Consider the following 15,755-nt stretch of genomic DNA (forward strand, 5'->3'; position numbering starts at 1 on the left):
ACAGGGTAAGTAATATTTTTTCTGGAAAGGGGGCAGTAGGCCAAAAAAGTTTGGGAACCACTGAACATGGCACAACCAGGAAAGCAACATCACTGGATCACAGAGAAGGTGGGAAGATGTAAGGCATAAGAAAATTAGAAAAGTAGGAAGGGATCTAGCTTTAAGAGCCAAGTAGAGGATGGACTGAAGGGAAAGAATTAAAGCAAGGAAACCAATCAGTGAACTATTTCAATAGTCCAGGTACAAGCTGATTAAAAGCCTACACTAGAGTAGAGGTAGTATCAGATAAGAGAAAGAATGCATAGAAGGAAGCATTCAAGGTAGAAATGACAAGATTTGGCAACTGACTGAATAAAGAGAGCAAGAGTAAGGAATCAAGAGTAATAGCTAGGTTATAAGCCAAGATGCCCGAGAAGGTGGTGGGGACACTCTCTATATCATTAGGGAAATTATGAAGGGGGAAAACTTTAAGTGAAAAAGGCAAACAACTTTGAAGAAGCTAACTTGAAGATGTCTATGAGAATGAAATGTCCGAAAGGCAGGTGGAGATACGAGCCTGGGAGTCAGCAAAGGAGTCAAGGCTATTCAAATATACCTGAAAATCAAAGAGATGATAGTTGAAGCCACTGGAGCTGAAGAGATAATCAAGTAAAATGGTATAGAGGGAGAAGAGAAGAGAGCACAGAACAAATATTCACAGTTAAAAGTTGTGACCTGGATGAAAATCCGGCAAGAGACTGAGAAGGAACAGTCATAGAAGTAGAAACAGGAAAATAAAAAATAGTTTCAGGAAAACGCAAAGAGAAGAGAGTATTAAGAAGAGAGTAATTGACAGTGTCAGAGGCTGCAAAAAGGCTAAGGCTAAAGATTGAGAAACGGTCATTAGATTTGTTGATTAAAAGATCACTGATGGGGGCAGCTGGGTAGCTCAGTGGAGTGAGAGTCAGGCCTAGAGACAGGAGGTCCTAGGTTCAAACCCAGCCTCAGCCACTTCCCAGCTGTGTGACCCTGGGCAAGTCACTTGACCCCCATTGCCCACCCTTACCAATCTTCCACCTATGAGACAATGCACCAAAGTACAAGGGTTAAAAAAAAAAAAAAAAAAAGATCACTGAAACTTTGGAAAGAGTAGTTTCAATTGAGTGATTAGGTATTGGAAATGAGACTACAGAGGGTTAAGGAAAGGGAAGGAAAGGAAAGGAAGTGGAAGCATCAATTGTAGATAGCCTTTTCTACAAGTTTAGTCAGAGAAGGAAAAAAAGCTATAGGAAGATAGTTATCAGTGATGGATAGATCAAGTGAGGGTTTTTTGAGGGTAAGACATGGTCATTTTTGTAGGCAGTAGGGAAGCAGCCAATAGACAGGGAGAGACTAAAGATAAGTGAGAGGAGGATAAATATGGCAATTTACTGGAGGAGACAGGATAGAATGGTATCACTTATGTAGGTAGATGGGTTTGCCTTGGCAATGGGAATGACCATTCCCTTTTTCATGTGAGAGAGAAGCGAAGGAGGAGAAACTGGCACAAAGTATCTAAGTGATGAGAAGAGAAAAAGAAAAGGATGAACTCACAACAAATAGTCTCAATTTCTTTTCAAAGAAAGTATGAGGCAAGAGTCTCAAGATAAGAGTGTTTAGGGAATCAAGGAAGATTTTGGAAGGGATGAAAAGTTTAGAAAGAGTCATTGTGGTGAACAGGATATTGTGAGTCAATTAGGGAAGTATAAAAGGATTGCCTTCTTCATTGAGGGCCCAGTGGAGATAATGTAACATTAATTTGTAATAAATCGAGTCAGAAGTTTCATGATTTTCTACAGTTTCACTCAGAAGTACATATGTAGAAGTAAAGGCAGTAAGTAGGTGATGAAAGTAATTCAGGACAGAGGCTTGATATGGCAGGACTGGTGACATAAAAGAACAATGGACTTGAGAGGACAGAACAGAACTGAACTAGTTCACTAAAGGGTCAAGATAGGCAAGTGACCAGAATGTAGACCCTGAAGTGAAGGGTAGAGAGAATTAGAGGTCCATTGCTACATTTTGGGGTATAACAAATTCTCACATTAGCTAGCTATGTTCAAAAATGTCCGTCTCATTCTACATTTTAAGCTGATCACTTCTCTGCCAGGAGGTACATGCCACATGGTACATACATGTATTTTATCTTCATTCTTTTGAATTGCTACTTTGTCATTAAGTTGATCAGAGTTCCAAGATCTTTTAAGATATTTTCACATGTGGAATACTATTGTGCTCAAAGGAATAATAAACTGGAGGAATTCCATGTGAAATGGAAAGACCTCAAGGAATTGATGCAGAGTGAAAGGAGCAGAGCCAGAAGAACCTTGTACACAGAGACTGATACACTGTGGTAAAATAGAATGTAATGGACTTCTGTACTAGCAGCAATGCAATGACCCAGGACAATTCTGAGGGATTTATGGTAAAGAATGCTACCCACATTCAGAGGAAGAACTACAGGAGTGGAAACAGAAGAAAAACAACTGTTTGAACACATGGGTTGAGGCGGACATGATTGGGGATGTAGACTCAAAACTACCACACCAATGCCACTATCAACAATTTGGAAATAGGTCTTGATCGATAACACATGTTAAAACCAGTGGAAATGGTTTGTGGGTGAAGGAAGGTGAAGAATCAAAGAAGTCTCCATGGTTCTGAACCTAATAGTGGAAGGGTGATGCTCAATATAAATGGGTAATTTTAAAAGGGAGGTGGGTTTGGTATATTATAATGAAATACATTTGGAATAATAGGAGATGTTGAGCTTTGGATGTCCATTTGACAACCAGTTAAAGTGTTCTAAAATAGAAACTCAAGAGACTAGGGTTAGACTGATAGATTTGGAAGTCATTTGCATAGAGAGGATTAATGAACCAATGAGTGTCAACACATAAGGTCTCATCAAAAATGAGCATAAAGAGAAAAAAGAGGGCCCAAGGCAAAGGTTTGAGGGATACCCATATTATGGAGTTATATATATATGTAATGATCTAACAAAGAAACTGAGGAGAGGTCATATGGGTAGGAGAACCAAGACAGACTAGTATCACAAAAATCCAGAGACACATGGTGAACAAATAACAAATATTACAAAGAAATTAAAAGGGATGAAGACTGAAAAAAAAGTCCTCAGATTTGACAATTAAGAAACCAACTGTAACTTTGAAGAGAGCAATTTCAGTTGAAAAATGAGGTCAGTGCACCTTAAGAAACAAATAAGCCGATTAATTTTTTTAAAACTTAGAAAGACTCACATGAAAAAATGAAAAATGAAATAAGTAAATCCAGGAGTGTATAATATACAGCTAAGGATTTATTTGAAGAATAATTTGTGAGTTCACCTCCAGAGAATGAACTGAGAAATGGAAACATGGAAAGGCCATTTATATGTATTGTCACATAATGCCTTCTATAGCATGGTGAGGGGAAAGAAGGCCTGAATAAAAAAATAAGTTTTGTAAAGACGGAAAAAAATAAAGAAAAATGAGGTAAGATGCCAAACTCTAAAAGAGAGAAAAGAACTAAAAGTCAAGGAACATAGATAATTTTCTCTAATGATCCTAGCTCTGAAAAGAGAATCAATGGCTAAGTGGCTTGAGGAAATAGCAAGGAGTCAAATGAAAGGAGATTTTTTCATTTGCTTACTCAAAAATAAGGAAACCCGTATAGTTTGCAGACAGCTGCAGAGAAGAAGTAGCATATAGGAAGAACTTAAAGATTAGCTGAAGGGATGATTATGGAAGCAGTCTAGCAAAGGAGATGGAAAGGATTGGTCTGGAGGAGTAAGTGATGGAAAGAGAAGAGTAATATCAAAGAATGGAATAAAGGAGGAGAAAATGGAGAAAGTAAAGGAGTTTTCAGAAGAAAAGAAAGCTCAAAGCAAATGGCCCCAATTTGTATAGTATAGTATAAGACTAGGTCTTTTGCTGAGAGAATGGAGAGCTAGTATTACGGAGGTTTAAGAAAGAAAAAATTTAGGGTAAGGAGTAGAAGAATCAATTAGGAAGGAAAAAAAACTATGTTAAAATAAAAACTATATTAAAAAGTTCATCAACATTTGAGAGATGATATATCTGATACTAAAAAAATCCACTAGGAAAAAGTTCTTACACAAAGAAGTTATATTTTCCATTTTAATGTCAATTTTATTTGTCCATTTTTTTCTTAAGGTACAACTTTATTTTTAGGCCTTACATCCTTATTAAATTTGCTTTAGGTTAGTTTCCTTTTCTGAATATTTAACTTCTTAAATTATTTAAAGTTTTTTAATGCAATTTGCTGACTGCTAAATTAGTTCTTTTTGTTCATGAAATCACACTAATTTTTTTTTATATTATAGCCTTAATAATTCTTTCAGGCTCTTTTTTTTTCTCCAATCGCATTGGCAATAGGTACATAAAAAATTTCTTAATGCTATTTTTTTAGGAATGTTTCTCTTCCTAGATGTTTTGCTGTTTTTATAGTGTAAATATGCCTAATTTTTGTAGTTTTTGAATATTTGCTTAGCTAAGTAGACTTTTAGAGTATCAAAACATGCAACAGCAAACACAGTAGGCTTTTCAATCATTCACAAAATATGAGAGATTAGATAATTAAAACAAAAGCTGAATATAGACACATTATAAATATTCAAAATCTAGAAATTCAAACAAACCAAAATGCACACTTTTTCATAATCTCCAAAGCATTCTCTTCCCAAAAAAGTACAAAGCTTTGTCATACTGGTGTTTTGCCATATGCAAACATATGCCAAACTTAAATATTGAAAGCTTTACTATACCGAAACTATCAGGGGTTTCAGGTGATGTCTCCTGCTTCATTCGCTGCATAAGAGCAAGATCAGGTTTGGGATATCTGGATGCTAAAATATTTTCAAAGCAAATGGTTTTTATATGTTGCATAATAATGTCTGCCTTTACTCTAAACTGCTATATTTCCAGCAAAATAATAAATAATATATGTAATATAAATGTAATACACCGAACACACTCAGAGAAAGAAATAATACCTTTTTAAAAAATATAATATGCATATTTTTGTCCACATACTCCTAAGTAGGAAAAGGAAGAAAAGAGATAGACTTTTTCCACCTTAAAACAAAAACAGGTTTCATCTTAACTCAGCTTAGTAAAGCAAACTTTTGTCTGACAAACAGTACCTGTCAAAAAGAGACAATTCCCTCCTCACAAGGTCCAGGAACTGAATCCTGTTTCCAAGTTAATTTATATACATGTTTAACCAATGATATGAGGATCCATCAGAGATATAAACCATGACCTCATCATGCTTTTATATATTCTAGGCCTTGGGGTAGATGTTAAGTTTAGATACAACAAAAGCCTCTGTCCTCATGGAGATCACAGTATAAGAGGGCATAAGAAACTGACAAATATAGCTATAATATGCTGTTACATAATAAATGCTCTAAAAGATTAAAGTGCCACATAAGATCTCATGAACTAATTCAAAAGACCAGTCATCCAATTGTACATCATAGTCTAGACAATAGAAATTTTTGATCCACTTGGTTTTTTCCTGTATGAACTGTTACACTGACTCACTGAGGAGATTCAGTCTTACTAATAAAGGCCAATGCTGTTCTGGGGCTTGATGCGATCAGGAAAATGTCATCTGCAAATAGAAATATATAGTAGATATCACATTTACAGGGTATATGACTTCCACTTGAATTCTGTGCAAAACATCCTTTAAAACTGTAATGATGGGGCAGCTGGGTAGCTCAGTGGAGTGAGAGTCAAGCCTAGAGACAGGAGGTCCTAGGTTCAAACCCAGCCTCAGACACTTCCCAGCTGTGTGACCCTGGGCAAGTCGCTTGACCTCCATTGCCCACCCTTACCAATCTTCCACCTATGAGACAATACACCGAAGTACAAGGGTTTAAAAAAAAAAACAAAACAAAACTGTAATGATCTGGGGGCAGCTGGGTAGCTCAGTGGATTGAGAGTCAGGCCTAGAGAGGGGAGTCCTAGGTTCAAATCTGGCCTCAGACACTTCCCAGCTGTGTGACCCTGGGCAAGTCACTTAATCCCCACTGCCTACCCTTACCACTCTTCTGCCTTGGAGCCAATACACAGCATTGACTCCAAGGCAGAAGGTAAGGGTTTAAAAGATAAAATAAAAAAATAAAAAGTAAAAAAAAAAAAACCTGTAGTGATCACTTTTAGATAGCATGTAAATGATAAGTTCTTAAACCTCTGGTGTCATTAGACCTCTTTGGCAGCCTGGTGAAACCTGTGCATCCCTTCTCAGAATGAGTTTTTAAATATATAAAATAAAATACATACGATGATAAAGGAAACCAGATACAATGAAATGCAATTATCAAAATACTAAAAATATTAAGTTCACAGACTCCAGGCTGAGAACCCCTGATATAGATGATCAGGGAGTAGTTGAATAGTTACCTCAAAGAATCTTATATATGACCTTAATATCTGCAGAAGAGACTTCTTGTTTTGGTTTAACCCTTACCAAATATAGATTCTAAGACAGAAGAAGAGTAAGGGCTAGGCAATTGGAATTAAGTGACTTGCACTCAGGATAGCACAACCAGGAAGTATGTGAGGTCAAATTTGAACCCAGGGCCTCACAACTCCTAGCCTGGCATTCTGTCTACCATGCTAACTTGCTGCCCCACAAGACTCTGTTTTGAAAAAGGCTTTAAGACTGTATTTTTTTTAACTGAGCTAAACGAAACCAAAAAAAATCAAAATACAACACAGCAGAACCATGTGTTCACTACACTTTTCAGCTAATCATACATCTGCAACAGTGTAGATTTCTACTAGGTCATCTGTGAAAGCCTATCATGTTCTTCCATTCCCAAAATTTCACCAAGGTCAATATTTTATTCAGATTTCATAAAGTTGAGAAATTAGTGTATGTGACTTAGTAGTTTTGTAATCTATCCCCTTTCCTGGAAAATAATAATAAGCATGATTTTTTCTATTCTTTTACTATCCTTTGCACCCTGAAGTAATTCATAAAAATAAAGTATCAGAACTGTATCTCTATGTGAGAAGCTAAGTAGCCCAGTAGATAGAATGCCATACCTGGAGTCAGGAAGACTCAAGTTCAAATCCAGTCTCAAAACACTTACTAGTTGTGTGACCCTGGGTAAGTTATTTAACCCTGTTTGTTCTAGTTTCTTCCTTGTAAAATGAACTGGAGAAGAAAATGACAAACTTCTCCAGGATTGACCGAACAACAGCATCTCTAAGTGAAGGATGCCCACACTAATGAGATCAGAGATGCCTTGAATTACTCAGGGACCTTTAATAACCATTCCATCATTCTTCTTTTTGTGTATGTGGACTAACCATAGGCCATGCTTAAAACATGTTCTTTCCTTATCCCCATCTTTCAGAATCCTGAATCTCATGTTAGGTTCTAGCTTCTCCATTAAAACTTTCCTAATTCCTATAGTTACTAGTCTTTCCCTCCTCAAACTATCTCATATTTAATTTTTGCTTATATCTTGTATCCTTTCAGTTGAGAACTAAGACTGTTTCATTTTTATTTATGTTTTTGTGTACCTAATGCATGCACAGTGTCTTCCATATAACAGAAGCTTAATAAACATTTTTTTTAACTGAAGGGAGGAAAGGAGGCAGGCAAGAAGAAAAGAAATGGGGAAGGTATCAAAGAAGAAACAGTATTTTTTGGTTGTAAGAATTCAACAAGTGAAAATATGGGAGTGAAGACAATCTAGGTATGGGTAATAGAGTGAGCAAAGACTTGGAGTCACAAATAAGTGCATTAACACATGCTCAAAGAATAAAGAATTGTCCAGTTGGGCAGACATTAAAGTGCATTAAGAGGAATAATATGGGGAAAGAACTAGGGGGGTAGGTTGGCACCAGATTCTAAAGAAACTTGAATACCAGGCAAAAAAATCTAGACTTTTCTTGGTGGTAATATATCACTAAAGATCTGTGAGCAGAAAAATGACACAATCAGATAGATCTACATATCTATGAATAAGGAAAATTTTTCTGACAATGATGAAAAAGAAAAAATGACTATAAATATCAGGGGGAGAGTAATGAAGAATTAACATTTAGAAGGACCTATAAGGAGGCTATTACAATAGTCCAAGCAAGTGGGATTGAGAGCCTATACTACAGGGCTGGGAGTAGATATAGGCAGAAAGGGAAAAGATGCAATAGATGTCATGGATGTAAAATCAACAGGACTTGCTAACTGACTGGAAATGATCAATGAGAGAAAATAAACAAGACAAAGATAACCAAAAGATATCAAGAACCACATTAGAGTTCTAAAAATACCAAAATATAAAAAAAGGCCGTTGCCTTCAATAAAGTTTACTGTCTAGTTGAACAATGCTAAAATGTATGAACCAAAGAGTTAAACTATTTGGAACAACAATAACAAAACACACACCCTGCCCTTCCTCAGTAATTATCGTTTCAATAATGTATTCTAAAATGCTGCCAGGAATCTAAGCAAGACAAGTTCACCAACTGACAGTAAAAAAGTGTCAACTTCTTCCCTGAAACTGGAGTAGGATTTACTCATATCTGTTATGATTATAATAACAGATAGTTTGGAGAAGCAGATAAATGTTTCAGGGCCAAATAGCGCGTTAAGTTAAGAGCCAGAGATTGACAGACTACAGTGAGGAAAGGAGGGGGTAAAACACTCCTGGCTCTCAAACCCCTCCCCCTCTAACTGCTTCTGCTTCAGTTGGTAATGAAGACAGGAATAGAATTCTTCTGGTAAGTTTCTCTTATGGTTGAAACCCCAATAATGTTCCTTTCTTAAATTTATATTCCTCTCAGGTCAGTTAGAGGAGATATATAGAAATTATTTATCTAACTGCTGAGGACAGAGGAGATCTTAAACTGGCAGCCAACAGGATTCAATCTAGAAGTTCAGACTGAATTGTAAGTATCTTCCAAATGATTATCAGGCACAGATTTGAAGATAAAAAGTTATATTAGGAATTAACAAGGAAAATTATATAAATCTATGAAGGGTTTAGGATAAATGAAAGGTGACCCTAAACTGTTAAATTGATGCCCCCTTCCCCCTCCTCCCTGGAGGGATGAAGCACTTAACTAAAATTGGCTCTCTTGCTATAGATAAATATCTTACTCTCTAATTACTAAATAATTATATAATTATATTAATGAAGAATAGAAATGACAAATAGGCTAACTCTATGAGTAGAAACTACTGGCTTAAGCTACAATGGTTTCTCAGGAGAAACCCCAAGTCAGGAGAAACAAGCAGAGTATCTGCTCACATCCCATCCCACAAATTAACTGTCCTCAACCCTTCTCAACTGCCCCTCACCCAAAGTTCTCCAGGGGGGTCCCCTGGAATTCTGGGTGAGGCTCTCCCTGTACCTTTGCAGGGATTCCATGTTTTGCATCTGCACACAACATATCCAATCATTTAAAAAAAATTTATTAAGCATCTGCTAAATATAAATTACCATACTGTAGGATTTCTGCCATTCTCCAAAGTTTTCACAAATCATCAATTCACTGCTCAAAGCTACCAATTCTTTCAGTACTAAGATCTAGGACCTTTTAATTCATTGACAGCACTAGGCACCTTCTTACCATCACCACATTTATCTTTTGATTTCAGCTTCCCAATTATCATTTCATTACCTTTCCTAATCTAAATATTATTTTCCTTGGACAAGAAAACTGAACCAGATCAGAAGTAAAGTAATACTTTCTCTTTGTCATCTATTATTATCATCCTACTCTCTCAAGGAATGGTTCTATCTCTTCTTTGAACTTTCTTCCTCTACTGGAATCCAGGCAAAAAAAGCTAAGGCTGAAGTACTGGCTGGAAATGAAGATGAATATGTCTAGCAACACTAAAACTTAGGGAATAAAATAGGGCTCTCTATATAAATGTGAACATTCTCCACAAAGAAGTGATACAGAAGTCATAGAACTGACAAGGAAAGGAAGAGATAAGAGGGCTAAAAACAGAGGTTTAAGGAACATCTTCTTCCAGAGGTGAGAAGTACCTTGTTTTCTAACAAACAATATGGCTGGAACCCCAAGCCATCCTTATTCTTCTCTTCTTACTGGTTCTTCATCTAGGTAATACTCCCTAATTGTGGGTATCCTCTATTAAGGTTCTGTTCTAGGTCCTCTTCTCTTCTCCCTCTATACTGTTAGGCTTGATGATATCATTGGTCCCCAAGAATTCAATTATCAACTCTATGCAGATTTCTCAGATTTATTTATCTAGCTCTACCTAATCTCTCTTTTGACTTCATGTCTTGCATTACAATTACATAGTGGGTATCTCTAACTGGATGACCCATAAACATCTTAAACTCAAACTCAACATATGCAAAACTGATTACTCCTCCAAAAAAACTCATTCCTCATTCCCCCCACCAAAAAAAGAAAAAAAAAATCCAAACAACTTTACCCTCTTCCTGATTTCTGTAGAGGACACCATCATTTTTAAGGCTTCCTTACTCTCATTCAACCAAAATATTTAATCTATTGCCAAGTCCTGTCATTTCTGCCTCTACAACATCTCTCATATACATCCCTTCTCTCCTTGACAAAGCAATGATCTCCTTGATGTAAGCCCTATTCACCTCATGTCTAGACTATTAGAATGGCCTTCTGATTGGTCTTCCTGCCTCAAGACTCTCTCCACTTCAATCTATTCACCACTCAGTTCTCAAAATGATCTTCCTCAGGTCTGACCATGTCATTCCCCTAATCAATATATTTCATTTGCTCTCAATTTCCTCCAGGATCAAACATAAAATCCTCTGTTTCGGGGCAGCTAAGTGGTTCAGTGCATAGAGGTCCAGGTCTAAGCCTATTCAGATATATTGCCAAATACCCAATATATTTAACTAATGAAGAAAGGAATCATTCTATTCGCACCAAAATAAAGTAGAAATGCTTTTGTTCTCATCATCATGAAAGAATCAAAGATCTGGAAGGGGCCTTGGAAATTATCTAGTCCAAGAATTAAAGTTTTACAAATGTGGATATTAAGGCCCAGAGATGTAAAATTACTTATCCAAGGTAACTGGGTAATGTCACAGCTGATACTAAAACTCAGCTCTCAACTCCTAGTCCAGTGCTCCCTCTACTAGAGCCAAAATAGATCACTGCTATAAAATGTATAATGCAGGCATATCTAAAAGTAAAACTAAATCTAATCTGAGTTTAGAATTATATGTAAGTTCATAGCAATCCAGAATTCGAATTTTGTAGACATTAAATATAGTTTCTTGGACTAGAAATTTAAATAAAAACTACCCTATATCCTCCAACTAGCTCTCAGCAGTATGTGTGCAAAATAATCACTTTTCCCCATAGTATAGTTAAGTGATCTTGGCATCTATTTAATGCATATTACCTAAGAAAACATTTCCAAAAGCCCTTTCAAAGCAATGAAAAACTACTATTCTTCAGGTTTGAATATCTACAGGTATGCCACAGGAATGGTAAAAGGCCCTGGGCCATCTTAAGCAGGAAATGTTCTGTTAAAAACATTGTGCTGAAGTCAGCACAATACAATGACTTCTCACATTCATAGCATAAGAGTTAAACAATGAAACATGCCACCATAACGCCAAAAAATTATATAAGGCTTAAAAAGTGAGAAACAGTACAGCTATGTTCATCTGCTTCAAAAAATCTTGAGACAAGTAGGTGATGCTGTGGATAGTGCTGGAGCTGGACTCAAGAAGATCTAAGTACAAATGCTACCTCCAATTCTTATTTTCTGTGTGAACCTGAACATGTCACATCCCCTCTCAGCCTCAGTTTCCACATCTTGAAAAATGGGGATAATAACTTAGAGGGTTTTTTATAAGAACTAAGTGAGATAATATATGTAAAGCACTTTACAAACCTTAGAGAACTACATAAATACTATCATTATTAGCCTTATTCAAAGTTATTAAACTGTTTTAAAACAAATGCTATAGAATTGATACAGCACGCTTCTCCTGTTGGGAAATATTTTCTCCCACAGATAAGTGAGGATATGTATGCTCTTGTGTACTAAGATTTCTTGATGAGGCATTTTAAAATAAAAAGAACACATTATATATGTATATGTATTGGTTTAAACTTTCACCAAACGTACTACTATGATACCTCATCCACTGGGTAAAGGAAAGGCTGAGTTCTTAAAAGACTTTTATGCCAATAAAGCACAAACTCTAAGATTACAGTATTAGTTGACTCCTTTATGCTGTAATAGTCACCTATTCATGCCCTGTTTTTATGTTTAGATCTCTGCTTCTCAAAGAGCTAGCTTCTTCTATTTCTTGCATCACCACCACCCCCCTCCTCTTCTCAGAGACAAGGGTCCTGCACTGCACACCAAATGCTTGTGCTTATCCTTTACCTCAAAGGAAATCTGCACAAGGAAAGATAATTCACAGTCAGCCTGGGAACAAATATGCTGATATATCAATGCCCAGTTCAATTCTTGTTTGGTATGATAAATAGCATGATACACAATGTTTATCTTTCTTAGAAAGGGCATAAACTTTGTTAATTAGTAATAAAATAATTTGATTTAAATAATCACCTAGGTGCCCAGAACAAACAAGGAAAAGTATTCGCCTTTCCTCATTGGCCTCATTGACACAGACTGTCCCTGCCTGTACATGCCAGACATAGACTTAATATGGAGACAGCATCAGTTGCTAACCAGATTAAGGGCCTCTTGGAGACTGACCAAGCACTATCACAGGTGATCTTGACTACCAGATGATATTCTTATGGATATTTCTCTCTCAAATGAGAGGGTAGGAAGCATGGACAACAAAGGGGAACTGACCAGTTCAGTGTTTGGGAAATATCTTACATGTCACCATGAATACTTGATATCTGTGAGGTGGGCAGCATGTCCCAGAGTACAGGAAAGTGAGGTCCTGGGCCAACCATGTTAAATAATAGGGCTTCAACTAAAAATAGATGGAATGGACTTCAGTTACTGATTCTAGCCTTATTTTGTTTCTTCCTCAATAAACATCTCTAGCCTTACAACTTTCTTTCTCCTACAGTAATTTTCAGAACTTTGTAATTCCTACCTGATCACCATTCAGATTGTTGATCAGACCAATACACAGTGTCAATCAAGGTAGAAATGCTTTTTAGTAGATAACTGGTATGTCTGCTGCCCAAGAACCAATCAAGGTAAATTCAGGGTTCATTACCAAGTTGGTTTTACAGTGATAATTTCTCAGCCGCAGTTAATTCTTAAAGACAATTCACTACACTGGAAAAGAGAAAAAATCCATATCTGTAGGAGTATCCATGCCAAGAAAATTATAGATTCCTGAGATATTAAAGCTTATTAATGAACAGCTAATTAAAAATAAAGTGTTGGGGCAACTAGGTGATTCAATGGAGAGAGAGCAAGGCCTGCAAAAAGGAGGTCCCGGGTTCAAATCCCAGACAGGTCACTTAACCTCATATGTTTAGCTTTATCATTCTTCTGCCTTGGAATTGTAAGATATTCTAAGATAGAAGGTGAGGTTTTGTTCGTTTGTTTGTTTCATTTAAAAACAAAAATATAGTGTCCAAGTTTCAAAAGTGGAATGAGCTATTTTGGGAAATAATGAAACCCCCATAAGTAAAAGCTTTCAAGAAAAATCTGGATAGCCACTAGTTAGGGATGTTGTAAAGATTCCTACCCAGGTAGTGACTTCAAATGGTCCCTTTGAAATCCTGAGTTTCTGTGAAATTACCAATTAACTGTTCTTCAAAAACACTTTATAACTCTACCTATATGAATATACTTTAGCTAAAAAGGAACACATTAATAGAAGACACTTAGTTCTAGTCAAGGAACAAGTTTAAATTTATGGCCTCAAGACTCTTGGCATAATCTTATTATTTAGTTTGTGCACAATGACAAAAAAATTCACCATACAAAATGTTTTGATTTTTATACTCATTTTTAAAAACTAAAATTTTGTTAAGCATTCAAGTCAAATAATGCTATTTGTTTTTTCAAAGATTAGAGATAAATCAGTTTGTAATATAAATGATTCTGCTTTGCAAATTTAGACAAACTATCAAGTATTTTAGAGAATCAATGCTGGAAAGGGTCTCAGAGTTTATCTAAGCCAATCTGTACCTGTATAAGAATCCCCTTATAATATCTCCCCAAAATAGTCATTTCAGTCTGTTCTTGAAGGTCTCCATCAAGGAAGACAGAGTTACTTCCTGAAAAACCCCTCCAATTTTGAAAACTAATTAGGAAGTTTTTATTTATACCAAACAAAAATTTGTCACTTCTTCCACAAGTCCTTTCGTCTAGAGTCAAGAAAAATAATAAAAGCAGGCTTAAACAGAGCATGGTACAAGGATAGTGTCAAACACTAAAGCCCAGTATGTGCTAAGGCTGACTAGGGGGATTAAAAAGGGAATAAAAGAAAGGATATGGCCACTATTTGGGATGAATGGGACAGATAATAAGGGCCTACCATACTTCAGGGATCCAAATTCAAAAGGTATGGCCTGGGGAAAAACTGCCAATAGAGGCCCCCTTTCCTTCACTCCTCCCAGAGGATGAATTAATAACCTTTTCCACAGAATATTTACTTTTCATGAAAAGATGAAGATTGAGTACTTTATGGTTTACAAGGGCAGTTTTTTTATATGTAGTAAATAGTATCCAAAAAGCCCATCTAGATATTAGAATAAGAAGAACAAGCTAAGACTATAACTGAGTCAGCAAATGGAAGTAAGTTTAAGCCTTTTCCTTCAGTAGAGATAACAGCTGGAAAAAGTGCTTTTTGCCTAAACCCAAAGTCCTAACCCTACCCCCCCCTCAAAAAAAAGGACCACTCTCACATGCCTAGAAAGCATCCTAATCTCCACCTTTAAGATGAAGCTTCAGCATCATCTTCTGCAATCATGAAACTTTTACTGATCCTCCCCCACCCCAAATGCTAGTGCCTTACCTCCCACACTACCCAGTATTCAATTACTTGCATTAACTTTATGAGTTATTTATTTATATGTGTACTAGTATCTCCCCATTAGAATGTAAGCTTCTTGTAAATGAGGGATGTTTCATTCTTTGTACTTTTGTCCCCAATGTCTAGAAGAGTGCTAGAACATTAACTTGTCATTAATATATGCCTGTCGATTAAATGAAAGCTTTCTCTAGTAACTAAGGTTCAGCTTAACCGGAGCTTCCTAGTTCCAGCCCTTGAGTCCCCTGATGAGAGACTATCTCATTTTTTTCCACTAACATACTCAGCAAAGTGGCTGTTGTTGGTAGTGGTAGAAGACTAAATAGGGCAAAAAGAGGCATTTTTCTTACCTGGTCACTTCCCCTAAAAGACATTTCTGTTTCTCAGTCACTTAGGATCTGGTTACAGAAAGGATCATAGATTTAGAGCTGAAAAAGGATCTCAGGTGATAGAAATACAGGAGGCCAGTGGCAGTTTCAGAGGAAGCAAGCATATTTTTAGGTACAAACATTATCTGTCCTGTACTTCTACATACAATAGCACAAAGTAAAGAGGCATTGTAATACAATATAAAAAGAGTACGTGGGGCAGCTGGGTAGGTCAGTGGAGTGAGAGTCAGGCCTAGAGACAGGAGGTCCTGGGTTCAAACCCGGCCTCAGCCACTTCCCAGCTGTGTGACCCTGGGCAAGTCACTTGACCCCCATTGCCCACCCTTACCAATCTTCTACCTATGAGACAATACACC

The 15,755-nt window shown here is 36.6% G+C and overlaps 1 protein-coding gene across 2 annotated transcripts in view; it reads right to left on the reverse strand.

Annotated features, from left to right (window-relative positions):
- Positions 1-15,755, reverse strand: part of TMEM65 (transmembrane protein 65) — a 48,731-nt gene that overhangs the window by 27,998 nt on the left and 4,978 nt on the right. Inside the window, exon 2 of one of the 2 annotated variants that reach the window (XM_044669032.1) lies at positions 4,805-4,885. The exons of the other annotated variant lie outside the window; for it this stretch is intronic. Within the exon in view, the coding sequence (XP_044524967.1) occupies positions 4,805-4,885 (81 nt within the window). The remainder of the gene's footprint in view (positions 1-4,804; positions 4,886-15,755) is intronic. 2 annotated transcript variants of the gene reach the window in all.

This window comes from Gracilinanus agilis, chromosome 1 (assembly GCF_016433145.1).
Source record: "Gracilinanus agilis isolate LMUSP501 chromosome 1, AgileGrace, whole genome shotgun sequence".
NCBI classification, from domain to species: Eukaryota; Metazoa; Chordata; class Mammalia; order Didelphimorphia; family Didelphidae; genus Gracilinanus; species Gracilinanus agilis.